The sequence below is a fragment of the Vidua macroura genome, chromosome 30 (assembly GCF_024509145.1).
Source record: "Vidua macroura isolate BioBank_ID:100142 chromosome 30, ASM2450914v1, whole genome shotgun sequence".
In the NCBI taxonomy this organism is placed as follows: Eukaryota; Metazoa; Chordata; class Aves; order Passeriformes; family Viduidae; genus Vidua; species Vidua macroura.
The window spans coordinates 1,218,756-1,245,998 of NC_071600.1; the positions used below are offsets into that span (position 1 = coordinate 1,218,756).

Sequence of the window (27,243 nt, forward strand, 5' to 3'; positions counted from 1 at the left end):
CAGAGGATCCCCTCCAGTGCAGCCCCTCCCTCTGAACAAGCCCCCTCCCTCCTGTGCCCCCAGCCAAGCCTCTGCCCTCAGGGCCGGGGCTCCAAGGCGTGCAGCCCCTCCTGTGCAGGCAGAGCTGCAGCAGAGCCGTGGGGCAGCTCTGCAGCCCCGGGCCCAGTTCCCTCTGCAGAGCACAGGGCTGGGAGCAGCTGCCCGGCACTGGGGGCTCTGGCAGGGGGCACAGCTGGCTCAGGGTGACACAGCTGTCCCCAGTGCCCGGCTCTGGGCAATGCTGGCACTGCAGCCAGGGAAGGAGCTGCACCTCCCTTCATCCAATGCCATCAGAAGGACACTTGGAAGTCTCCCTGAGATTTCAGTCCAAGCTGGGAGCTCCAATCCAGGGTGCAAACCTGTCCTAGAGCATCTCTGAGTTATAAGATTGATGGGGAAAGGCAGAGGTGTTGTGACACTGAAAATGCTGCTGGGTTGGTGAAATGAGCAAAGTATGTTCCTGGGTACAAATGTGGAGCTGGGCTGGGGTGGATCCATCTGCTCTCAGCAGTGACTGGTGACATTTTAGGGGAAGCATGGGAAGGTGATCACCCTCCACCTGAGAAAGGTTAAAGCCCAGAGAAACTCTGAACAGGTCAGAATGTCAGACCATCTCCCCTCACTCTCCTCTCATCACTTTGCCTAGCAGAACTTTTTCTGTTCTCCCTGAGTTCAGCAGAAATGCTGAGGGTTTCTGATACCAAAAAATACCAGGAGAGACAAGGTGGGAGTTTAAAAAGAAAACCTCAAAAAATCCTAAATACAAAAAGGTGTCTGTGTGTGTTCCAGGGGAGGGTGTATGGAAAATGCTTTTGGTTAAATGCATCTCTTCTAACTCGTCACTGTCCTTTCTCCATGAACAGGTGCCCGTGTGCAGCCACAGCAAATGTCCAACAGCAGCTCCATCAGCCACTTCCTCCTGCTGGCACTGGCAGAGACGCGGCAGCTGCAGCTCCTGCACTTCTGCCTCTTGCTGGGCATCTCCCTGGCTGCCCTCCTGGGCAACGGCCTCATCATCAGCGCCGTAGCCTGCGGCCACCACCTGCACACGCCCATGTTCTTCTTCCTGCTCAACCTGGCCCTCAGCGACCTGGGCTCCATCTGCACCACTGTCCCCAAAGCCATGCACAATTCCCTCTGGGACACCAGCACCATCTCCTACACAGGATGTGCTGCACAGCTCTTTTTTTTTGTCTTTTTCATCTCAGCAGAGTATTTCCTGCTGACCATCATGTGCTACGACCGCTACGTGTCCATCTGCAAACCCCTGCACTACGGGACCCTCCTGGGCAGCAGAGCTTGTGCCCACATGGCAGCAGCTGCCTGGGCCAGTGCCTTTCTCAATGCTCTCATGCTCACAGCCAATACATTTTCCCTGCCCCTGTGCCAGGGCAATGCCCTGGGCCAGTTCTTCTGTGAAATCCCACAGATCCTCAAACTCTCCTGCTCCAAATCCTATCTCAGAGAACTTGGGCTCATTGCTGTTAGTGCCTGTTTGGTATTTGGTTGTTTTGTGTTCATTGTTTTCTCCTATGTGCAGATCTTCAGGGCCGTGCTGAGGATCCCCTCTGAGCAGGGACGGCACAAAGCCTTTTCCACCTGCCTCCCTCACCTGGCCGTTGTCTCTCTGTTTGTCAGCACTGAAGTGTTTGCTCACCTGAAGCCCCCCTCCATGTCCTCCCCATCCCTGGATCTGGCCCTGTCAGTTCTGTACTCGGTGGTGCCTCCAGCCCTGAACCCCCTCATCTACAGCCTGAGGAACCAGGAGCTCAAGGCTGCAGTGAGGAGACTGATGACTGGATGGTTTCAGGAACATTAAACTGCTGACCAATTTCTGCCAATCATTTGCAATAAAAGTTATCTTTGATACTTGTTGCTTTGGTTGTGGGCATTTTTCCTTTGTTTTGATTTTTCTCATCTTCTCCTCAAGGAAATGTCATTGTTTGTGCCATTTCTCATTTTGTTTCTCTTCAGCTTTCCAGTGGCCACAGACTGTGTCCATGAGGGGCTGCGCTCTCGGTGGCTTTAAAGGAGCTAAAGGATCTCCCAGCAGAGTTTTCAGCAGAGCTGCCCTTTTGTTGCCTTCTCTGGAGCTGCAGCAGCAATGTCTGTGTGCAGAGCTGGGGCAGATCAGTGCTGGCACAGCAGCTGTGCCCAGCAGCATCAGCAGCACTTGGTGTTGCCAGTGCTGCTCCCGTGGCCCTGCCCCGCTGCCCTGGTGGCCCTGGTGTTGCTGCAGGGCCTGAGTGCTCTCGGGGCTGGGCACAGTCCTGGGGGTGGCAGTGCCGGGGCTGCAGCAGGGACAGGCCATGGGCACTGCTGGGGCAGCGCTGACGCCTCAGGCCAGGGCCTGGGGGCTCCAGGCTCCTTGCCCAGGCTCTCTCAAGAACACGGCCAGGCCAATGCTCAGCGCAGAAAACCCCCGTCAGCAGCCCCAGGCTGGCCGTGGGCAGGCTGGGGGCAAACAGCACGGCTGGTGCTCTGCCAGGGCCCTGGGGGAGACGGGAAGGAGCAGCAGAGCAGGGGCTGATCCATCCCCAGTGCGCTGCACAGCCCAGGGCAGCGTCCCAGAGCGTCCTCATGGAGCTGCCAACAACATCCCCCCTCTGCAGCCCTGGCCTCTCCCCCAGCTCACACAGGTGCCGCATCCTTGCAGGCACAGACACGGCAGCGCTGGCTCAGGAGCCCCTGTTTGCATTGCACACAGCAGGCGGGAGCACCCCCGTGCTGGTGCTGTGGGGACATGAACCTGAGGCAGCACAAATGCCATCAGCCCCTGGGGCCAGGAAGGGCTGGGGGACGCCAGGGAAACCACTCAGCTTTGTCCTGGCCTCTGCACTCAGCCAGAAAGTTTGTTCCCATCAGCTGGGACTTTCCTGTCCCACTGCAGACGCTGTTGCTCAGAGCCAGGGCTGCCTGGCAGCCACCCCCAAACTGCCCTGAGCATTTGCTTGGCTTCACCTTTTCTTTCCTTACTCTTCCATGGGCCAGATTTCTTCCTCTTGCCCAGCCCTGTTCCCTGCCCTGCACACAGCCCATCCCTGTTTGCCCTTTCCTCTCTGGCCCCACTCCCCATTGCAGTTCCTGACTTGGCACCATGGGAACATCCCTTGGGGAGCAGGATCATCCCACAAGTGCTTCAGGAATTGTCTGCAGGCTCCTGCAGTGCCTCGTGCTGCTCCCTTGCCAGAGGCAGCCCGGGCCAGGGGGGCACATCTGGGCTGCTGTGTCTGCCTGTGGGGCTCCCTGTTCTGGGCAAGGGAGAGAGGCTCTGCAGGACTGACAGGATGGGCTTTGGGGCTGTGAGGAGAAGCTGAGGGACCTGGGCTGCTGCAGCTTCTGAAGAGGAGGCCCAGGGCTCCTCCTGCAACTGCTCCAAGGGTGGTTTCAGAGAATCACAGAACCAGCCAGGCTACAAAAGACCTTGGAGATCATCAAGTCCAACCTGTGCCCTGACACCGCCTTGTCTCCCCTGAGCCTCCTCTTCTCCAGGATCAACAACCCCAGCTCCCTCAGCCGCTCCTCACAGGACTTGTGCTCCAGACCCCTCACCAGCCTTGTTGCCCTTCTCTGGACACGCTCCAGCCCCTCCAGGTCCTTCCTAAATTGGGGGGCCCAGAACCGGATGCAGCACTTGAGGTGCTGCCCAACCAGTGCTGAGCACAGGGGAAGAATCACTGCCCTGCTCCTGCTGGCCACACCATTCCTGATGCAGGCCAGGAGCCATTGGCCTTCTTGGCCACCTGGGCACACGGCTGGCTCATGTCCAGCCTGCTGTCCATCAGTCCCTGCAGGTCCCTTTCTGCCTGGCTGCTCTCCAGCCCCTCTGTCCCCAGCCTGGAGATCTGCAGGGGTTGTTGTGGCCAAAGTGCAGGACCTGGTACTTGGACTTGTTAAACCTCACCTTGTTGGATTTGGGCCCTGGATCCATCCTGTCCAGGGCCCTGTGCAGAGCCCTCCTACCCTCCAGCAGATCAACACTCACACCCAGCTTGGTGTCAGCACGGTTCCATGAGGCCCCAGAGTGTCCCAATGGTCTCCATGATTCCATGAGGCCTCCCGGTGTCACAATGTCCCTTTGGTTCCATGGGACCCCTTGGTGTCACCAAGTCCCTTGGATCCTTGGGCCCTGCAGTGTCACAATGTCACCGTGGTCCCCCAAGGCCCTGCAGTGTCACAGTGGATCCTTGGTTCCATGAGGTCTGGCAGGGCAGCAATGCTCTCCTTGGTTCCTGCTGTCTCCCATGCCCCCACTGTCAGGCTATAGAAGGACACCTGGCCGATGAAGGGGAGTTGGAGTGGGTACCTACTTGAGGAGGGAGGTAATAATAAAAATTCCTCCCAATCCCCCCTCCCAAGCCAGGTGCCACTTCAGATTAGGTATGATCCCCTGGATCTGGAGAGTCAGCCAGATGGTTTAGAAGAAAATTATCTGCCCAGTGAGCCTCCCAGTTATGATTCATCTGTGAGACAGATCACCACCTCTGACATCAGAAAGGGAAGAAGGGTAATCGTGGTGGGTGACTCCCTTCTGAGGGGAACAGAGGGCCCCATATGTCGACCAGACCCACCCCACAGAGAGGTCTGCTGCCTCCGTGGGGCCTGGGTACGGGATATCACTGAGAGACTGCCTGGGCTGATTCAGCCCTCTGATTATTACCCACTGCTGATACTCCAGGCTGGCAGTGATGAGATTGAAAAGAGAAGTGTCAGGGCAATTAAAAGGGACTTTAGGGCATTGGGTCAGCTGGTTAATAGGACAGGGGCACAGACAGTCTTTTCCTCAGTCCCTTTGGAGTCTGAGAAAAACGGTGAAAGCAAGAGGAGAGCTCACATTATCAACGAGTGGCTCAAAGGCTGGTGTCATCAGCAGAATTTCAGATTCTTTAATCATGGGGCAACTTTTACAGCAACTGGCCTGATTGGACCAGACGGGCTCAATCTTTCTGTGAAGGGCAGAAGAATTTTAGCTCATGAAGTGGTAGAACTTGTTGAGAGGGCTTTAAACTAGGTCTGAAGGGGGAGGGGGATGCATCTGGGCTGTCTGGAAGCAGGCCCAAGGGTGGTAAGCCTGAGTTAGGGGTGAAATCAGCAGCCCAGCTGAGGTGCATGTACACCAATGCACGCAGCATGGGTAACAGACAAGAAGAGCTGGAGGCCATGGTCCAACAGCAGAGCTATGATGTAATTGCCATCACAGAAACGTGGACTCACATAGCTGGAGTGCTGCACTGGATGGCTACAAGCTCTTCAGGGGAGATAGGAAAGGGAGAAGAGGTCCCTTTATATTAGGGAGGGTTTTGGCACCATAGGTATTGAAACTGATGAAGATGAAGTTGAATATCTACAGGTGAGAATTAAGGGGAAGGCCAACAAGGCTGACATCCTACTGAGAGTCTGTTATCGTCCACCCAACCAGGAAGAAGAGGTGGACAACTCATTCTATAAGCAGCTAGAGAATGTTTCTGGATCATCTCCATTTCTCAATGCAAAATTTCTCAGTGAGAAATTTCTCCATTTCTCAGGGCGACCACAGAAGGGAGGAGGGAATGCACCAGCACAGGGCCCATGGAACCATGGAGACACTGAGGGGACTCGTGGGATCATGGAGACCATTGGGACACTATGAGGCCCCATGGAATAAGCAAAGCATTGGGACACTGTGAGGCCTCATGGAACCAGTGAGACCATTGTGACCCTGGGGATCCCCACGGAACCAAGAGGACCATTGTGACACTGTGGGGCCGTGTGGGACCAAGGGGCCTTTGTGACCCTGCAGGGCTGCATGGAACCAAAGGCCCATTGTGACATTGCGGGGCCTGGTGTCATCAGTGGTCCATTGTGACACTGGGCAACCAAAGGAGACCTTTGTGACCCTGCAGGGCTTCATGAAACCAAGGGGCCATGGTGACATAGAGGAATCCCATCAAACCAAGGGTTAATTTTGACACTGCAGGGCTCCATGGAACCAAAGCCCCAGGGTGACACAGAGGGGCCTCGTGTCATCAGTGGTCCATTGTGACACTGTGGAGCCAAAGGAGACCATTGTGACACCGCAAACCACCAGGGTCCAAAGGTCCATTGTGACATTGTGGGCCTCATGGAACAGAGGAATCACGTGACACTGTGGGGCCTGGGGAGCCACAGAGACCATTGTGACACTGTGGGGGGCCCATGGAACCAAGGGAACACGGAACAGGTCTGGCTGGTTTGGCCTCCCAGGGGCCACCTGACTGGTCCAGCTGACCTTGGCATGCTGAGGGGCTCTTCTCATCTGTTATTGAAACACGGGGGCTCTGGGATTTTCTTCCTATGGAAAAGAACTGCCCTTCTCCTCCAGGCACCCTTGGCCAGAATTGGGATTTCTCCTCCAAATTTCTTTATGTCCCGGCATTGTTCCCATGGGAATATTGCCAGGACAGGTCTGTCTGGCAATGGTTTCATGAAGGTCACTTTCCATCTGTCCCTAAAACATTTGGGGTCTGTGCTTTTTTTTTTTTTTTTTTATGGGAAAGAACTGTCCTGCTTCTCAAGGTGCCCATGGCCAAGACTGGCTTCCACCTCCTAAATTCCCAATCTCCAAAGACTGCTCCCAGACAAAATCTGCCATTCCTGACAAGTCTGGCTGGCCTTGGCCTAGTGAGGCTCTCACCTGCCTTCCAAACACTGGGGCTCTGGGCTTTCCTTCCGATGGAAAAGAACCATCCTTCTCATCAAGGAGCCCATGGCCAGAATTGGGATTTTACCTCCAACATCGCCTGTTGTGACAGACAGGAGGAGATTGTTGGCTGGAAACATTTCCTGTGTGGGGGAGGAAGGGGCAGGTCCAGCCCTGCCCTGCCCTGGAACCCCAGCCCTGCCCTGCCCTGGAACCCCAATCCCCCCAGAGCCTCTATCCCAGCCCAGCAGTGGCTGCCAGTCCCTGGCACAGCACAGGCAATGCTCCACAGCCACCTCTGGAGCCCCAGCCCAGCTCCTGAGTGACCAAATGACCCCAAGTCCCACCTGGGGGAAGGGCCCAGGGACACCAAGGGGTATTTAAGGCTGACCACCAGGCAAGCACACATCTTGACCCTACCTCCTCTTGGAATTTCCATCTGAACACTGCTGGAATCCAGGAGTTGGTAGCTCTGTGTGTGCTTCTCTAGATCTTATTTTTCTCTCTGTCTGTGTCTACTTCTACTTCTGTCCTCTTGCAAATGTTGATTAACTTAAATTTGAACAGGCATAGAGTTTGTGAAGTTGAATGGGCCAAGTTAATGCATTGAAAACTGTTTTTTGTTGACTGAATGTCATATTAAACCTTTTGCCAAAGTTGCTCTGATTTTCTAAAGTTCCCCGTAAAGTCTGTTTTGTTGTTTTGAGCTCCTGAGAATCTCTTGCTGGTATTTCTCCAGTGCATCCAATTCAGAGTACACAGATAATTCTAATTCCTTTTAAATGTCTCCTTGAGAGAGTTGTCTGGGTGATGGGGGTCAGGGCTTGTGTGTCCTGCTTGGCACAGCCCAGGCAGGGCTTTCACAGCCCCATCCCACACTCCATTTCCCAGCTGGAGCCGCTGCTGCCTCTGAGTTCTGCTGCCCCAGCCCCAGGGACGCTCTCCTTGTCTGCCCATTCCCCCACGGTCTCTGGGCAGGGATGGCCTCAGTGGGGGCTGCTGACATCCTCAGCACCTTGGAGGCTGCTGCTGAATTTTACTGCTCCAGAGGCTTCTTCAGCCTTCAGCTCTTCAGTTCAGGAATTCAGTGTCCCAGGGCTCATTAACATTCAGAACACCTTGACAAGCCAAGCCTCTGGGAATAATTAAAGTTTTCAAATCTTTTGTGGTTAATTAGACAGATTTCAGAAGCCTATTGCAAGTGAATACACTATATTTAAAAAGACAGTGAGAAAGATTTTTTAAGTCCTGTATTGTTTTTTTTTTTACTGTTTATACATTGATATGTGCAATCTCCAATTGATTCTAAATCCAAGTACCTCCTCATGCAGTTGGAATAGATATGGAAATCAAGACCCTTCATGGCTGACAATCAATCAGACTCTGTCCCTACCCCCACCCCACCATTGCCCCCATCCAAGCCCTGGCACTCAGAGCAGCCTTGTGCAAATCTGAGCTCCCTCCAGCCCAGGCTGCACCTGCAGCTTTCAGCTCCTTGGCTCCGACTCCCACCTGCTTTCCCTGGAGAAGGAGCTGCCCGAGACACAGAGGGATGTTCATTTCTTGTCAGCCAATAAAGCCAAGGGAAGACACAGCTCCATCCAATGCAAAAGCCATTCCTCTGCTGGCTATTAAATCCACTGTGCACAGCAGACAGTCTCAGAGCAATAGAAAACACCTTCTGTGCCCAGTACAGATCCCAAGGTGCCCCCAAACCCTCCCTGCCCCGATTCTGCCCAGATTTGCTCTTTGCACACACGAGTCGCAGGCTGAAGTCAGGAGCTCCCTCCATGCCCAGAGAGAGGAAAAGAGGGAAAGTGGATGAAGAGCTCTCCTGTGCAGAGCCAAGGTCCAAGTGCCTCTGCAGTGGGAACCACAACTCATCAGCTTTGTGTCCTTTGGGCTCAGGGCCTGGTGACACTCAGAGGCACAGAAAGGTTTCTTGCCAACAAACACAAGTTGAACATTTGAACAGTTTAATAACCATCACAGCTCTTCCCTCAGCTCTCTGTGATGTCCCAGCAGCATCTGACATGTTCCCCACACCCAAGGGATTTCTGTACAGGAACAGTTTTAGACAGAGACATAAGAAAAGATAATTCTGTGACAGATATAAACACAATTCGGATGTTGTATAATGTGATAATTATTTGAACTCCAGAAAGATTGGGCAATTCCCTGAAGCTCCAAGCATGAAGCCAGTCAGTTGAGAGACCCTTGAATGAGCAGAAAGCATCTGGAGGAGGAAATCAGGGAGCAAAGGGAAGTACAAAGATGCACCTGGTCTAGTGAAGAGATGGCCTTAGACTTGGCCATGTAAACAGGAGAGCTGGAAACAGCTGAAGGAAGAGGGAGAGGAAATAATAAACAGGATATTGGTGGCACAAGTAGAAGGCAGGATCATTATTTCTCCTCCTGCCATCACTACACCTCCAAGAAATTCCTGTTCCTGGAGGAAAAAAAATTGCTGTTTCTTAAAAGTACTCTAGTGACCCAGATAATAAAATGTGCTTGTATAAAATGAAATGTACAGGTATTAAAACCTGTGCCCCTTTCCAGGCAGACATCAGCTGTGTGCCCATGAACAGGCAGTGCCACTTGTGCCCTGAGGTACCCAGCTGGGATTGGACCTCTCAGAGAGGAGCTGAGGGAGAGCAGAGCACCTTGCAAGCTGCAGGTCCCTGCCAGCCCCGCAGGGCTCCTGTGCCATCAACATCTGCTCTGCTCCAGGCTGAAACAGGGCCCAGCACGGTGCCGGGATCATCCGAGAGCTGAGGTGTGTGCTGGAATTCCATGCCCTCGCCATGGCGCAGCAGCCCTGCATTTCCCTGCTCCAGCCTTGGTCTCCAGCACAGCCATGGAGGCTCTTTGGGCTCCTGAGTGTTCCTGCAGCCCCCAAGGGCAGCTGAGCTCTGCCTTTGGCACAGTCAGGCCTGGCCAGCGCAGGCCACGCTCAGCAATTCCTTGTCTGTGCCCGGCCTTGCTGCCAGCCCCGGCAGCGGCTGCGTGGCCCCTTGGTGGCCCTGTGCTGGCCCAGCCATGGTGCCACAGCCCCTGTGCAGGCCCAGCCCAGGACAGGAGCATTGCGGCTGGGAACGGCCCCTGTGCCGTGGTGCCCACGGCAGCCTTGGGGCTCTGTGCCCCATGGCCTCCCTGCTGGGCAGCCTCTGCCAGCTCCTGCCCAGCCCGTGGCACCTGTGGGGCTGCACAGACAGCCCTGCCCCGGGCTCTGCCGGCCTCTGGGCCAGCAGAGAGGCCGGCCAGGGCTGGCCATGGCCGGGAACAGGCCCTGAGCCCCGCAGCAGGATGGAGCTGGGCCACAGCCAAACTCAGCCCAGGCCAAAGCTGGGCTCAGCAGCCAGGGCTGCCAAGGGCTGGGGACAGAGGCTGGCGCTGACAAATGTCCTGGGCCCCCTCCCTGCTGTGTCTATGCCCCAAGGGCACAGAGCAGCCTCCTCTCTCGGGCACTTGCCTGTTTTCAATGCCTTGCACAGGCGCTGGCCCTGCCCCACAAGGCCTGGGCTGAGTCCTGCCCCTGCACGCTCAGCCAGGCTGAGATGGACACTGATGGTTTCTGGGCCAGGCTCTCGCAGCCCAGCCCAGCTCCCTGCAAGCTCTGCCAGCTGCCCTGAGCTCTGTGCAGCACCAAGGGCCTCTCCCCAGCACAGCCCAGCCGCCTCTGGCCCCACAGCTCTGCTCAGGCCAGGCTGCTCTGGCCACTGGCCCCACGGCCTCAGCCCCTGCCAAGGGCACAGCAGCAGCTGCAGCTCAGCCAGGACTCAGCCCCAGCCATGGGGGAAGGGGCTTGCCCAAGGCACAAGGAGGCTCCCTGGCTGCCCTGCTCCCCTCGGCCTCAGCTGCTGAGAGCTCTGCAGCCCCTGCTGCCATCCCATCTGCCCAGGCCAGCACAAGAGCCCCGGCCTTGGGGCCCTCCAGAGCTGCTCCTGCTCCAGGCCCAGGGCCCATCCCAGAGCTGGGGCAGCCACAAAGCTCTGCCCATTTCTGCTCATTGCTGCTCTGATGGGGATGGATCCTCAGCCCCTTGGAGGTTGCTGATGAATTTTCCTGCTCCATACGCCTCTTCTTTCCTGAGCTCTTCAGTTCAGGAATTCAGTGACAAAGGCTCATGAACATATGTTTAAAACACCCAAACAAAAGCCCCTGGGCATAATTGAAGTGTTCAGTTCTTCTCTCATCAAGTTGACAGATTTTGGAAGTGTATTTAAAGCAAATATACTATTGAACACAATAGAGAGAGAACTGTTTTGTCCTGTAAAATCTTCTTTTCCTGTTTATAGATTGATATCAGCAATGTCCAATTGATATTGACCCCCAGCACCTTCTAAAGCAGTCTGAACAGATATGAAAAACAAGAGCCTACATGGCTAACAATCAGTAACACTTTGTCCCCACCCCCTCCCCTCCATTTCCCTCATCCAACCCCTGACACCCCTATGGATCAGGAATGGTGTGACAGAGCTCCCCCAGGGAGCTGGGGTTGTTGATCCTGGAGAAGAGGAGGCTCAGGGGAGACCTCATCACTCTCTACAACTCCCTGACAGGAGGGTGCAGCCAGGTGGGGGTCAGGCTCTTTTCCCAGGGAACAGTGACAGGACAAGAGGACGCAGCCTTCAGATGCATAAGTGGATGACTAGGCCAGACTTTAAGGAAATATTCTTCACACAAAGGGTGACTGGGCATTGGAATGGACTGCCCAGGGAGGTGGGTGAGTCACTGTCCCTGGAAGTGTTTCAGCAAAGACTGGATGTGGCCCTCAGTGCCATGGACTGGGTGACAGGGTGGTGTTGGGTGCCAGGTTGGACTTGATGCTCTCCAAGGTCTTTGCCAGCCTGGTTGATTCTCTGATGATTGTGGCACTGCAGGGCCCTGGGGAAGCAAGGGGCCATTGTGACACTGCGGGGCCTGGTGGCACTAAGAGGACCATGGGGACACTGTGTATGACATGGCACCACAGAGCCACGGGGCCACTGTGACACTGTGAGGCTGAATGGAAGCAAGGAGTGCATTGTGACAGTCTGGGTCCTGGTGGAACCAGAGAGGCCACTGGGACACTGCGGGGCCTTGTGGAACCAAGGGGCTATTGTGCCACTGCAGAACCAAGGAGACCCTTGGGAGAGCCTGGGGACAATGGGATCAAGGGGCCATTGCTCCATGGCAAGGACTCTGGGAACTGAGGGAACCATTGTGACACTGTGGTGCCCTATGGAACCAAGGGTCCCTGGTGACACTGCAGGATCTTGTGTCACCAGGGCTGCATTGTGACACTGCAGCACCAAGGAATTCATTGTGGCACTCTAAGGCCTCACGGAACCAAGAGGCCAATGTGACCCTGCAGGGCCTTGTGGAACCATGCAGAGCTCTGCGACAGAGCAGGACCTCGTGTCATGATGGGGCCATTGTGACACTGCAGGGCCCCATGGAACCAAGGGGCCAGTGCTGCTCCTCAGGGACTCCTGGAATGAAGGAAACAGGTTTGACACCGTGGTGGCTCTTGGGACCAAGAGGCCATTGTGGCACTGTGGGACCAAGGAGAGCATTGCTGCCCTGCCAGACCTCATGGAACCAAGGATCCATTGTGACACTGCAGGGCCTTGGGGGACCACGGTGCCATTGTGACACTCTGGGCCCCAGGGATCCAAGGGACTTTGTGACACCAAGGGGTCCCATGGAACCAAAGGGACATTGAGACACTGGGAGGCCTCATGGAATCATGGAGACCATTGGGACACTCTGGGGCCTCATGGAACCGTGCTGACACCAAGCTGGCTGGAGTGTTGATCTGCTGGAGGTCAGGAGGGCTCTGCACAGGGCCCTGGACAGGCTGGATCCAGGGCCCAAATCCAACAAGGTGAGGTTTAACAAGTCCAAGTGCCGGGTCCTGCACTTTGGCCACAACAACCCCTGCAGTGCTCCAGGCTGGGGACAGAGGGGCTGGAGAGCAGCCAGGCAGAAAGGGACCTGCAGGGACTGATGGACAGCAGGCTGGACATGAGCCAGCCGTGTGCCCAGGTGGCCAAGAAGGCCAATGGCTCCTGGCCTGCATCAGGAATGGTGTGGCCAGCAGGAGCAGGGCAGTGATTCTTGCCCTGTGCTCAGCACTGGTTGGGCAGCACCTCGAGTGCTGTGTCCAGTTCTGGCCCCCCCAAATTTAGGAGAGACATGGAGGGGCTGGAGCGTGTCCAGAGAAGGGCAATAAGGCTGGTGAGGGGTCTGGAGCACAAGTCCTGTGAGGATTAGCTGAGGGAGCTGGGGTTGTTGATCCTGGAGAAGAGGAGGCTCAGGGGAGACAAGGCAGTGTCATGGCACAGGTTGGACTTGATGATCTCCAAGGTCTTTTCCAGCCTTGCTGATTCGGGGATTCTCTGAAACCACCCTTGGAGCAGTTGCAGGAGGAGCCCTGGGCCTCCTCTTCAGAAGCTGCAGCAGCCCAGGTCCCTCAGCTTCTGCTCACAGCCCCAAAGCCCATCCTGTCAGTCCTGCAGAGCCTCTGCAGCTCCTCCTCCTTGCCCAGAACAGGGAGCCCCACAGGCAGACACAGCAGCCCAGATGTGCCCCCCTGGCCTGGGCTGCCTCTGGCCAGGGAGCAGCACGAGGCACTGCAGGAGCCTGCAGACAATTCCTGCAGCACTTGTGGGATGATCCTGCTCCCCAAGGGACGTTCCCATGGTGCCAAGTCAGGAACTGCAATGGGGAGTGGGGCCAGAGAGGAAAGGGCAAACAGGGATGGGCTGTGTGCAGGGCAGGGAACAGGGCTGGGCAAGGGAAAGAAATCTGGACCAGGGAAGAGTAACAAAAGCAAAGGTGAGGCCAAGGAAATGCTCAGGGCAGTTTGGGGGTGGCTGCCTGGCAGCCCTGGCTCTGAGCAACAGCGTCTGCAGTGGGACAGGAAACTCTCAGCAGATGGGAACAAACTTTCTGGCTGAGTGCAGAGGCCAGGACAAAGCTGAGCGGTTTCCCTGGCGTCCCCCAGCCCTTCCTGGCCCCAGGGGCTGATGGCATTTATGCTGCCTCAGGTTCATGTCCCCACAGCACCTGCACGGGGGTGCTCCCGCCTGCTGTGTGCAATGCAAACAGGGGCTCCTGAGCCAGCGCTGCCGTGTCTGTGCCTGCAAGGATGCGGCACCTGTGTGAGCTGGGGGATGGGCCAGGGCAGCAGAGGGGGGATGTTGTTGGCAGCTCCATGAGGACGCTCTGGGACACTGCCCTGGGCTGTGCAGCGCACTGGGGATGGATCAGCCCCTGCTCTGCTGCTCCTTCCCGTCTCCCCCAGGGCCCTGGCAGAGCACCAGCCGTGCTGTTTGCCCCCAGCCTGCCCACGGCCAGCCTGGGGCTGCTGACGGGGGTTTTCTGTGCTGAGCATTGCCCTGGCCGTGTTCTTGAGAGAGCCTGGGCAAGGAGCCTGGAGCCCCCAGGCCCTGGCCTGAGGCGTCAGCGCTGCCCCAGCAGTGCCCATGGCCTGTCCCTGCTGCAGCCCCGGCACTGCCACCCCCAGGACTGTGCCCGGCCCCGAGAGCACTCAGGCCCTGCAGCAACACCAGGGCCACCAGGGCAGCGGGGCAGGGCCACGGGAGCAGCACTGGCACCACCAAGTGCTGCTGCTGCTGCTGGGCACAGCTGCTGTGCCAGCACTGATCTGCCCCCAGCTCTGCACACAGACATTGCTGCTGCAGCTCCAGAGAAGGCAACAAAAGGGCAGCTCTGCAGAAAACTGTGCTGGGAGATCCTTTAGTTCCTTTAAAGCCACTGAGAGTGCAGCCCCTCATCGAAACAGTCTGTGGCCACACGGCAGGTGGTGACAAACAAAATGGCACAAGCACTGACATTTCTTTGAGTACAATATTAAATTAGTATTACAATGATAAAGAACCTCCTAAATGAAACCAATAAGAAGTATCAAAGATGACTTTTATTACAAATGATTTGCAGAAATTAGCCAGCAGTTTAATGTTTCCGAAACCATCCAGTCATCAGTCTCCTCACTGCAGCCTTGAGCTCCTGGTTCCTCAGGCTGTAGATGAGGGGGTTCAGGGCTGGAGGCACCACTGAGTACAGAACTGACAGGGACAGATCCAGGGATGGGGAGGACATCGAGGGGGGCTTCAGGTGAGCAATAGCTGCAGTGCTGAAGAACAGGGACACCACAGCCAGGTGAGGGAGGCAGGTGGAAAAGGCTTTGTGCCGTCCCTGCTCAGAGGGGATCCTCAGCACGGCCCTGAAGATCTGCACATAGGAGAAAACAATGAACAAAAAACAACCAAATGCCAAACACACACTAACAGCAATGAGCCCAAGTTCCCTGAGGTAGGATTTGGAGCAGGAGAGCTTGAGGATCTGTGGGATTTCACAGAAGAACTGGCCCAGGGCATTGCCATGGCACAGGGGCAAGGAAAATGTATTGGCTGTGTGCATGAGAGCATTGAGAAAGGCACTGGCCCAGGCAGCTGCTGCCATGTGGGCACAAGCTCTGCTGCCCAGGAGGGTCCCGTAGTGCAGGGGTTTGCAGATGGACACGTAGCGGTCGTAGCACATGATGGTCAGCAGGGAAAGCTCTGTTCCAAGGAAGAGCATAAAGAAACAGAGCTGAGCAGCACATCCTGTGTAGGAGATGGTGCTGGTGTCCCAGAGGGAATTGTGCATGGCTTTGGGGACAGTGGTGCAGATGGAGCCCAGGTCGCTGAGGGCCAGGTTGAGCAGGAAGAAGAACATGGGCGTGTGCAGGTGGTGGCCGCAGGCTACGACGCTGATGATGAGGCCGTTGCCCAGGAGGGCAGCCAGGGAGATGCCCAGCAAGAGGCAGAAGTGCAGGAGCTGCAGCTGCCGCGTCTCTGCCAGTGCCAGCAGGAGGAAGTGGCTGATGGAGCTGCTGTTGGACATTGGCTGTGGCTGCACATGGGCACCTGTTCATGGAGAAAGGACAGTGACGAGTTAGAGGAGATACCTGTAACCAAAATCAAAGCCATTTCCCATATACCCTCCTCTCTGACACACACGGGCACAGTTCTGTGTTTAAGAGTTTTGAGGTTTTCCTTATACGCTCCCCCCATGTATCTCCTGCAATTCTTGGATATCAGAAACCCTCAGCTTTTCTGCTGCACTCAGGGAGAACAGAAAACTTTCAGTGAGGAAAAGCGATGAGTGGAGAGTGAGGGGAGATGGTCTGTCATTCTGACCTGTTCAGAATTTCTCTGGGTTTAACCTTTCTCCAGGGGAGGATGATCAGCTTCCGACATTTTCCCTAAAAAAACCCCAGGTACTGCTGAGAGCAGATGGATCCAGCACAGCCCAGCTCCACGTTTGGAGACAAGGACTCACATTGCTCCTTTCACCAACCCAGCAGCATTTTCAGTGTCACAACACCTCTGCCTTTCCCCATCAATCTGATAACTCAGAGATGCTCTAGGACAGGTTTGCACCCTACACTGAAGCTCCCAGCTTGGACTGAAATCTCAGGGAGACTTCCAAGTGTCCTTCTGATGGCACTGGATGAAGGGAGATGCAGCTCCTTCCCTGGCTGCAGTGCCAGCATTGCCCAGAGCCAGGCACTGGGGACAGCTGTGTCACCCTGAGCCAGCTGTGCCCCCTGCCAGAGCCCCCAGTGCCGGGCAGCTGCTGCCAGCCCTGTGCTCTGCAGAGGGAACTGGGCCCGGGGCTGCAGAGCTGCCCCACGGCTCTGCTGCAGCTCTGCCTGCACAGGAGGGGCTGCACGCCTTGGAGCCCCGGCCCTGAGGGCAGAGGCTTGGCTGGGGGCACAGGAGGGAGGGGGCTTGTTCAGAGGGAGGGGCTGCACTGGAGGGGATCCTCTGCACATCTCTGAACTCTCCCTGCCACAGCATTTCTGGGTCTTGATTTCTCTCCTTGCCTGATCTTCTCTCTGCTTCCTGCAGATTTTCCTCCTGCAGGTGTTTGCCTGTGCCTGATCTCTCTGTGCCAGCACTCGCAGACCCCAAATCTCTGTGCACTCTCCTTGACCTGACAGAACCCTGCCTGTTTGCAGGGCACTGGCTGGGGGCAGCTTCTGTTTGCAGCTTGGAGAAAGGAGAGCTCAGACTGAGCCTGATGGATCCAGCAAAGGTGATGCTGGTGCTGTCTATGGGCAGAGTGGCTGCAAGCACATTAGGGATCTCCTCTGAACCTACTGATCACTAAAAATAACAGTTCAGATGTCTCAGGCACTTGACAAAATTCATAATCAATAATTCATACTCATCCTTTAATATTTATCCCTTCATGCCATTCTCCAAGAGTAGGAAACTGAATACAAATTCTTTGGGAATTCCTCAATTTTACCAAAATCCTTGTCTTGGAAAAATATGCTCTGACTGATCAGAACCCCTCAGCATGTCAGAGCTTCATGAGCATTTCACCTCCACCGCACCAGAACTACTCAGAGTTGTACTCACAGGATCTGTGGGCATTGGGATGCTCCAGCTTGAGGAGATCACTGCAGGAGCTGCAGCTGCATTGTCCTGCAGCCAGAGGTTCCTGTGCCAAGGGCTGGCAGTGATTCTGTCCCAGGCACTTCTCAGCACCTTCCCAGCCCTGATGATTGAAGCTCTCTGTGCCTCTGGGCTGTGCCTGCGCTGGCTGCAGGCAGTGCCCCAGCCCTGCTGGGCTGGGAGAAGAGCTGCTCATCCAGAGAAATGTGCTTTTGAAGCTCTGCTTGCTTACCAGCATCACCCTCTGTGCCAGGAGCCCGGCCCAGCTCAGCAGCACAGACACAGCACAAGGACTTGAATGAGCCTCTGGGGCTTTGTGCTCAGGCCCTGAACATCAGGCCCTGAGAGGGAGCTGCAGAAACCTCTCCAGGACTCCAAGTCAGAATCCAACTCCAAAGTTGCTTTGACTTTTAATGGGTCCCAGTGAGGGACACGAGTGAGAAAGTGTCCCCAGGCCCCAGGCAGAGCAGAGAACTGGAGGCACTGATGACAGGTGGGGACAAAGAGAAGCCAAGTCGTGGTGGCCTGAGGCACAGCAGGGTCTGTGCCACCAAGGGCTGTCAGGAGACACCTTGTCCTGAGGCCCTGGGGCCTCCTGGCACAGCCCCAGCCAGGCTGGGCACTGTCAGCCCCTTGTCCTGCCCTCTGCATCCCCCCCTAGCCCACATCCCAGTGGCCTCAAGGATCTGCTGGAAGGAGTCCCTGGGGAGCCTTGCTCAGGAATGGCCCTGGGGGCTCCACAATGCTCCCAGGCACTGCAGGTTTTTCAAAGGACTTTGGCTTTGGCTTTTGCCTTGCAGTCTCTGAGAGCTTTCTGCAATCATGGCCTCCAATTATCTGCTGTAATTAGTCCCTGGAGAGGCTTTGTCAGGAACAACACTCAGTGGGGCTCATTAATGCTTCAAGCTACTTCAGTTCTTTTAAGGTACTTGGTGTTTCCCTTTGGATACAGACTCTGTGAGAGGTTTGTGCAATCATGGCCCCAATTATCTGCTTTAATGAGTCCCTGGAGAGCTTTGTACTGACACTCAGTCGGGCTCATTAATACTTTGAGATAGTCAACTTTTTTCAGGTACTTTGGATTTTCCTTTCCACACTGAGAGGTTTTTGTGCCATTTTGAGTCTCTGGGAGGTTTTTGTGCCATCCTGGCCTCCAATTCTCTCCTCCAAGGAGTCCATGAGGAGCCTGTGTTGGGGATGGACCTCAGTGGGTCCCATTAATGCTTTGAGACACTTTGGATATTTCCTCTGCCTTTGACTCCTGGAATGTTTTGTGCAATCTCCTGTCAGGCCCTGAGGTTCCAGGGCTCAGCTCCAAATGCACCACGGGGCTCATTAGGATCAAGCAAGTCCTGACAAACCATGGCTCTGCCTTGATTTCCCTCTGCTCTACTGCAGTTCATCTGGAAGGTTTCTGTAGTGGTTTTGGTTCACCAATTTGAGATTTCTGAGCCAGTTCATCAATTAGTGTGGTGGGTTCAGTGTTGGCTAATTACCAGTGCATTCACTAGAATATACTTACTCATTTCCTGCTCTGAGATAGGATAGGAGAAAGGCGAAGTGGGCTCAAAAGTTCAAAAAGGTATAAAGAAAAGTTTATTAACAGTAACTAAAAGAAAGAATAATAAGAATCAGAACAAAACCTTCAGAACACTTCCTCTCTCCATACAACCTGACAATGTAAAGAGACAGAACCTAAAATTTTCTGTTAGTTTACCACCTCTAGAACAGTCTTTCTTCAGTTCACTTAGGGAGAGAAGTTTCTCTTGTTAATGTTATGGTGACTTCTCCTCAAGAAAACAGTTCTCTCATGACTTTTCATTTCCACCAATAACAGCTGCCTGGAAAAATCTGCAATCGTGAAGTCCCTCCCATTTTTTACAGCTTTTCCCATAGCTGTGTTTATGGGCCATGTCCGCTTATGGGGTATTGGTTTAAAGAGGAGCTGTTTAAGAGCAAAGGTTCTCTTCATCTATTTCTGAAATCATCTTCACCTCTGGGAACAGACGTCTTCTTCTTCTCTCCCTGAGGGCACAGGGTCTCATCACTCTTCTCACTTTCTCTGTTCAAACATGGGATCACAGCAACTCCAACATTTCCTTACTTTAGCATGGAGGCCTTTGCTGAACAAGTCATCTCCCCATTCTTTTCAATGCATTATAGGGAAAAAGAGAGTCTGATGTATCAATTCCATCCTTCTCCATAGCTTTAGCAGAGGATTTCAGCCCCAAGATCAAGGCATCTCCTCATCCCTCCCATCTGGGACTCAACTTCCTCTTCACTGACCTCGGTGCCTTCACGTTGCTCCTGTGTGTGCCTGCACTTTGTCCTTTTCTCTCCCTGGAGGGAGGATGGCAGCACGGGAAGAGTCAATATCTCAGGCGGGGCCTGCAGATGGTTGCGTGAGCCCGGCCGGGCTGGGTCCTTGCGGCCGGAGCTGTTTTCCCATGGAGGTTTGTGCAGCGGCTGCGCTGGGGCTGTGTCAGGCTGGGCGGCGCTGGGGGCAGGGCCAGGATCTCAGCAGCCAGGCCAGAGCAGAGCAGCAGCATGGCCGGGGCCGATGGCTTCTCCTGGCCCTGCCCGCTGGTTGCGGGCCAAGCCCAAGGGCGGCAGAAGCTTGGCCGAGCCGGCCCGGCCCGGGGCTGCTCCTGGGGCCCGGCGGATCCTGGCTGGGCCCGGGCTGGCGGCGGGGCAGGGCTCGGCAGCGGCCAGATGTCAGCAAGCGCAGCCACGGCCCGGCCCGGCCTCGGCCCCGCGGCCTCCCCTCCCCTGCCCGGCAGCCGATGGGGCCTGGCGGGCTCCCTGGGAAGGGGCCCGGCCCCACGGCAGGAGCCGCCCGGCCCGCCCCGGCCCAGACGGGGGCTGGCCCGGCCTTGGCACCTCTTTGCTGGCCAGAAGGGAAAGAGACCCAGCCAGGCTTCTTCCTCTTTAACTCGTGTCTTCACAGAGGAGTGTGCAGTTTCCTTTGTGGTTTAACAGATTGTCAATTCTCATAGCTAATTACTGATTGGTTTTTTTGTCAGACACAGAGGAAACTGCCAGTAGCTTCTCTCAGGACATCACTTCCACGATGCAAAACCACCACAACAGCACAGAGCACAGAGCTCCTTTGTCCATATGTAGTGGTCATGTGCCCGAGGTATCAGAACCCCAGCTTGGGAGATCTCTGGGTGCTCTCCAAGGTGTTTTTAAATTAAAACATTCAGCTCATAGTCTAAGAAAATCACCAGAGGACAGGGCCAGCCTGACCTGTCTGTCCTGGCTACTTTTGGATATACAGAATTTGGGAAGCCAAATTCTTATTTTGGCCATGGACCCAGGACAAGAAGGCTATTTCTCTTCCGTAGGAAGGGAGGAACAGAGCCTCAGAGTTTCAGAGGCAGATGAGAGGTGACCACCAAAGGCCAACCAGAGCTGGCAGGTTTTGTTCTTAGAGATACCATTAAAAATAGGAAATTTTTTAGGGAGGGTACCAATTTTAGCAATAGGCATCTGAAAAGAAGGACAGTTCTTTCCCACAGCAAGGAAAGTATGGAGCCCCAGTACTCCAGGAGCTGATGAGAGGCAGCCCTTGGCATTCCAAGATCAGCCAGACCTGTCAGGTGGCCCCTGGGAGGCCAAGCCAGCCAGACCTGTTCCATGTTCCCTCGGTTCCATGGGGCCCCACAGTGTCCCAATGGTCCCTTGCTTCCAGGAGGCCCTGAGGTGTCACAATGCCCCCTTGGTGACACGAGGCCCTGAAGGGTACTCGTGGTCTCCATGGTTCCATCAGGCCCCACAGAGTCAGAATGGTCTCTGGGTCCATGAAGCCCCGCTGTGTCACCATGGCCCCTTGGTTCCATGGGCTCCAGTGGTGCCACAATGATCCCCTTGGTTCCATGAGGTGCCCACAGTGTCACAGGGATCTCCATGGGAAGGAAAGAACCGAGCCCCAGTGTGGCAGGGGCAGCCACCAGAGGCCAAGGCCAGCCAGACTTGATGGTACTGGCAGAATTTGGCTGGGAGCAACCCTTGGATATAGGGAATTTGGGAGGTGGAACCCCAGTTTCGGCCATTTCTGCATAGATAAGAAGGACGGTTCTATTCCGTAGGAAGGAAAACACTGAGCCCAAGTTTTTCAGGAGCAGAAGAAGAGAGAGGTGGCTCCTGGGAGGCCAAGCCAGCCAGAGCTGTTTGTCCAGGCAGCTTTTGTCATGGAGGAATCTTTGGATATATAGAATTTGGGAGGAGGAATCTCTATTTTAACCATGGAACCCTTGAGAAGAAAGAAGGTTCTCTTCCATTGGAAGGAAGGCACAGAGCCCCAGTGTTTGGATAGCAGGTGAGAGGCAGCTCTCAAGATGCCTAGGGCCTGTCTGTCCTGGCTGCTTTCATTTGAGAGCAATCCTTGGATATACGGAGTTTTGGAGGTGGAATCCCAGTTTTGACTATGGGTGCCTGGACAGGAAGATAAGTTCTTTTTTCCAAGAAGGAAAGCACAGAGCCCCAGTGTTTCAGAGGCACATGAGCGCCAGCCTTCAGGAAGCCAAGGCCAGCCAGACTTGTCAGTCTTGGCAGCTTCTGTCTGGGAGCTGACCTTGGATACAGGGAATTCTGGAGGCAGATCCACAATTTTGGCCATGGGTGCCTGGTGGAGATGGATGTTTTTTCCCACAAGATATAAAAGCACATGGTTCCAGTGTTTGAAAGGCAGATGAGAGGTGGCCTCTGGGTGGCCAAGGCAGCCAGATGTGTCGTTTGTGGCAGATTTCATCTGGAAACAAACCTTGAAATATAGGGAAATTTGGAGAAATAATCTCAGTTTTGACCCTGGGTCGCTGGAGGACAAGGACAGTTCTCTCCAGTAGGAAGGAAAGCCCAGAGCCCCAGTGCTTCAGGAGCAGGTGAGAAGCAGCCCTCGACATGCCAAGGTCAGCCGGACCTGTCAGGTGGTTCCCAGGAGCCCCAGCCAGCCAGACCTGTTCCATGTTCCCTTGGTTTCGTGGGACCCCACAGTGTCACAATGGTCTCCTTGGTTCCATGAGGCCCTGGAGTATCACAATGTCCCCCTTGCTTCTGCAGTGTCACAATGGCCCCGTGCTTCCATGAGGCCTTGCAATGTCACAATGGCTTTGTGGTTCCACAAAGCCCTGATGTGTCACAATGGCCCCTTGGCTCCATGAGCCCTCGCTGTGTCACAACGGCTCCACTGTCCAGAGTAAGTTAGAAAACCATAAATTCCTCACCACATTAACCCATCAAACAAATTGGATAGCAGCCACAGTAGCCATAGTTCTAGGATGGGAAAAATGTAGCCACAACCATGTGCCACCCAAAGCAGGGTAAGCTAGACCACATGGTGACACCTAACAAGGTTTCTATATCCAGTACACCAAAAAAAAAAAGAAAAATTATGTTACTCAAGAACTGTTATTCTTATTTCACACTTTTCTCTCGATGCCCTTGGGCTGCACATTGGGTGCCAAAATTGGTCTTGGTTTACAAGACAGGTGTCTGCTAGGGAAGGCAGAAAAAAGCCTCCTGTGGAATGGAGAATGTAAACCCCTCCCTCCAAATTATTAGAATCGTGAAATCAAGGGGCTCTCAGGCAAAGATGTGGGAATAGCAATAACAGTTCTTCACTAGTGTGTACAATAAAGCAAACAAACAGCAGCACCTCCGGCGCTGGCAGCAAACAGAACAGGAGCCCAGTGCAGCCTTTCGGCCGCGGCACTTTCCCTGCGGTGCAGCTCCGGGCACGGCCGGCAGGGGCGCTGGTGGCTCCCGGGGGGCAGGGCAGGTGCGGTGATCCCCGCGCGGCTGCAGGGGGCGCTCCGGCGCGGGCTCGGGGAGCACGCGGCCATGGCGGCTTTGTCCCAAGGCGGGAAGGGCTGGAAGAAGGCTCCGCTTCACAAACCCTGGGGGCAGCCGGCTCCGGGGCCCCAGCAGGACTCTGGGAAAGCAGCAAGCTGGGCCGGCAGGATGTCTCAGCAGGCAGGGGGTGAGGGGCTCCCAGCAGGGCAGGGAGAGCCGAGCTCAGGATCCCGGGCACCCGAGCAGACGGGGATAGGTCTCTCTTTTAGTGGGAGAGGTGTTAATAAGGTCCCAGTTTAGGGGCTGTTCTCACGAGAAGAGGCTCACCCCATGACAGAAGAAGCAGCTCTGGGCCGGGCTCCAGCAGCAGCAGTGGAAACTCCCTTTCCCAAGAGCAGGGGCTCTGATCGTCCTCCTCCCAAAATAAGGGCTCAGCCAATAATCACCAGCCGATGATAAGGAACAAACAGAAAGGAAAAAGCCAACCCCCAACAGGTGTTTGCCATTTTTAATCCCGTGGGACAAATTTTTAAAAAGTTTAATTCCACCTTTATAATTGTTACATACGAGCTTTTGAAAAGTCAAGGGAGGGGATTGGAACCTGCTGCTCCAAGGCTCCCCTCACAAAAGGAGTTCAGAAAGCCTGGAGGTCCTTGGAGGTATTTGGGGATCCTTTTTGTACCTCCTGACCTGACAGGAGCTTCTCTAATAAACTTTGCCTAAAGCTCCCACTCTGCCCATGACAGGAACCCCTGGGAGTGCCTGTGACATCCCGGCTCTTTGGCAGCCTGGAAACACTTAGAAAGTCCCCACAGAACCCCTCGAGTACCTGTCAAAAAATCTGATCCTTAGTAGGCAAACATCATCAGGGCCCATTGCTATGGTCGGTTTCCACGGGCCGGGGTTCAGTGTCCTGGTTTAGGAGAAATTAGGGGAAAACATCTCCAAAGGAGCCCCTTATAGGAAACAAAACCCTCCACAACTTCCCCCACCACCGGGTTCAGGAGGAATTTCTTCAGAGGGGAAGTGGAAAAAACTTGTTTATTAAGGAACAACAAAAAACACTCCCCAGCACAAGAGAAATAGCCCAAGATGACCACAGATGTTTTCACCAGTCCAAGGGGGTTGAGCTGTATCTCTCTTCGCTGCAGAGGGTACGAAGCTTCTCTCGCAGACCCCGGGGGAGCTCCTGCCCAGAGTAGGTCCGATATCTTCGGTGGCGGGGGGGGAGAAGGGAACAACAGAAACCGGGGAAAAAGGAAAAAAATGGCGAAAAAGCAAGCAAGCAAAAAGCAAAGAAAAAAGAAAGGAAAACAGAGGTAGCAAAGCAGGCAGCCAGCAGCGAGCAAAAAGCAGCAAGCCAGCAGCGAGCCGGGGGGGGGGAAGTACGAAGCTATAGACAAAACAAACTGAGAGGAGGGAACAGAAACCACGATTGGGATAATAAGCATGAAAATGTCCTGTCCCCACGACATTCCACCCCTTATCCCATATTGTGAACATGTTACTGAACACAACGTAAACTTCCTTCCCGCCTGCTCAAACCTTCCACACTTACACATTCTCTTCCATTCTTACTTACTCTGACTTTCGACCCTTTCACATTTCCTTCTGTTTCATGTCTGTATGATCTAACGTACAGACAATGGTGGTCACGCTTAACAAACAATGATATCATCCCACAATCAGATCTCCCTGAGGTACACAACAGGTTGTCCCATCTTTCTGCATTATCCACCAGGTATAACCTGGTCCTTGAGCAAAGACAATCCCACGAATGGGTTTGCCTGTACTCGAGGCAGGATTAATCCATACTGTCTTCCCCAACAAACCTCTGACATGGGCCAATGGGACTTTATCTCTGTCTACTATATTGAGGGACTCAGACTGGGCAGGACCTGCTCGGTTGGTGGAACCTTGAGTGTTAACTAACCAGGTGGCCCTGGCTAAATGCTGCTCCCAGTTCTTGAAAGACCCCCCAGCCAGTGCTTTCAAGGTGGTCTTTAACAATCCATTGCATCTCTCCACTTTACCTGCAGCTGGGGCATGGTAGGGGATGTGGTAAACCCACTTAATGCCATATTCCCTAGCCCAGGTGTTAATAAGATTATTTTTAAAATGAGTCCCATTGTCTGACTCAATCCTTTCAGGGGTACCATGCCTCCAAAGGACCTGCTTTTCAAGGCCCAGGATGGTGTTACGGGCTGTAGCATGAGACACAGGGTAGGTTTCCAACCATCCTGTGGTGGCTTCCACCATTGTGAGCACGTAGCGCTTGCCTTGGCGTGTCTGGGGCAGTGTGATGTAGTCAGTCTGCCAGGCCTCCCCATAGCTGTACTTGGACCACCGTCCCCCATACCATAGGGGCTTCACTCGCTTGGCCTGTTTGATGGCAGCACACGTCTCACAGTCATGGATAACCTGAGAAATGCTGTCCATGGTTAAATCCACCCCTCGGTCTCGTGCCCACTTATAGGTGGCATCTCTGCCCTGATGGCCTGAGGCATCATGGGCCCATCGAGCTAGGAATAACTCCCCCTTGTGTTGCCAATCTAAATCTATCTTTGACACCCCTATCTTTGCAGCCTGATCTACCTGCTGATTGTTTTGCTGCTCTTCATTAGCTCTGCTCTTGGGGACATGAGCATCTACATGGCGAACCTTCACAGGTAGTTTCTCTAGCCAGGTAGCAATGTCTTTCCATTCTTCAGCAGCCCAAATTGGTTTTCCTCGACGCTGCCAGTTAGCCCCTTTCCATCTCTCCAGCCAGCCCCACAGTGCATTGGCTACCATCCATGAATCAGTGTAGAGGTAGAGCTTTGGCCACTTCTCTCTTTCAGCAATGTCCAGGGCCAGTTGAACGGGGAGGCTGAGCCCGACGGATCGCTTGAGCCCAGGAGTTCTAGGCTGCCGTGCGCTGTGCCGAGCGGGCATCCAAGCTAAGGCCGCCATCAATATGGTGACCCACGGGGAGCCGCGGGACACCAGGTTGACTAAGGAGGGGGGATAGTGCCCAGCGTGGGAGACGGAACGCCAGACCGAGATATCAGCTGTCCAGGGAGTCTGAACTTTTAACCTTTTCCAGGAAATGAGGGCTTTGTAAAATATTGCTCCTCCTTGATTTGTAGTGGAAGAGAGACAGTATAGAGAAAGGTTATTAAATTAAATAACAGAAAGATGGTGTCCTTGGCAGTCAGGGAGAACTGAACATTTTCTAATAGAGACGTAAACAATTCGGAGGAGGAAAAGGAAAGCAAAGGCTGAAAAAGCTCCTCCCCCATAAGAAATTTAGCACACAGCCACAACCACGAATTATACATTCCTGGAGCCGATAACAACATTTTTATAAGCCCCTTGCAAAGTATCACAGCCAAGCCCAGCCCGATGAATATTCTAGTTAATGCCCCTCTGCTACAAAAGCTACGTATTAGGGGCAATACCGGAGCTACTTCTGGATAAGAAAATAACTCCAGGGACCATAAAGCTATTAAAACTTCAAAGAACCCTAATGACCAGAAATAGAGGCAGGCTTTCACTCCAAATGACATTATAACTTTAAAAAGAGACATACCAATATTCCCACAAAACAGTTAGAGCCAAAATATTATTAGAATAAAGTTTTTTCCACTTTGTCTGGCCTTCCCCGTACGGGCCACCAAATTGTCGGGAAAGAAGATGAGTTCTGTTCTTGGACCCTTGGCCCCAGGGGAAAATGGGGGGGACTGCAGTCCCAAGATGAGAAGCTGAACTGTTGTATCTTTGGGTCCGTGGCAAAGCATGCTTAAAGGAGCCCTATGAGCAGTCTGTCCATGCACGGTGGTGAGAGCACTGTGAGATGGAAAGGAGAGGGTCACACAGGCAGATTTTCTCCGGGCGGTTGCCATGTGTGACAGGGAAACACAGGGTGTGGCAGCTGTGTTTCCTGGGGGGTCTGTGGTGCAAGAGAGACTTCTCTCTCCCTTGATAGTTTGAGTATTGATTTTCTGAAGGGTGGTAATTTGATCAGGAATCCCGGGTGATGTTTCATGGTGGGTGTTTTTGGAAATTGGGAGGAGGAGGGGTGTTTTAAAAGGTCTTCATCCTGGATTTAGTTTATGTGTTTTTTGTGTTAGTAGTAGTTTAATAAAGTTTTTTTTCCCCTTTGTTATTAAGCGTGGGCCTGCTCTGCTCTGTTCCTGATAACATCTCACAGCATTTATTTAGGGAAGGTGCATTTTCATGGGGGCGCTGGCATTGCGCCAGTGTCAAACCATGACATTCAAGAATGGGATTCCCCAATTTCCTGCTCCCGCTAAA

At 54.2% G+C, this 27,243-nt stretch overlaps 1 protein-coding gene and 2 pseudogenes across 1 annotated transcript; 2 read left to right on the forward strand and 1 right to left on the reverse strand.

The window, feature by feature from the left end:
• LOC128820668 (uncharacterized) overlaps nucleotides 1–27,243 on the reverse strand; it is a 1,438,581-nt pseudogene that overhangs the window by 639,825 nt on the left and 771,513 nt on the right.
• The window catches only part of LOC128820667 (uncharacterized), a 2,212,279-nt pseudogene that overhangs the window by 100,337 nt on the left and 2,084,699 nt on the right, over nucleotides 1–27,243 (forward strand).
• Nucleotides 918–1,859, forward strand: LOC128820726 (olfactory receptor 14J1-like). Its single transcript, XM_054001547.1, has one exon. The coding sequence runs from the start codon at nucleotides 926–928 to the stop codon at nucleotides 1,856–1,858; it is 933 nt and encodes a 310-aa protein (XP_053857522.1). The 5' UTR covers nucleotides 918–925; the 3' UTR covers nucleotide 1,859.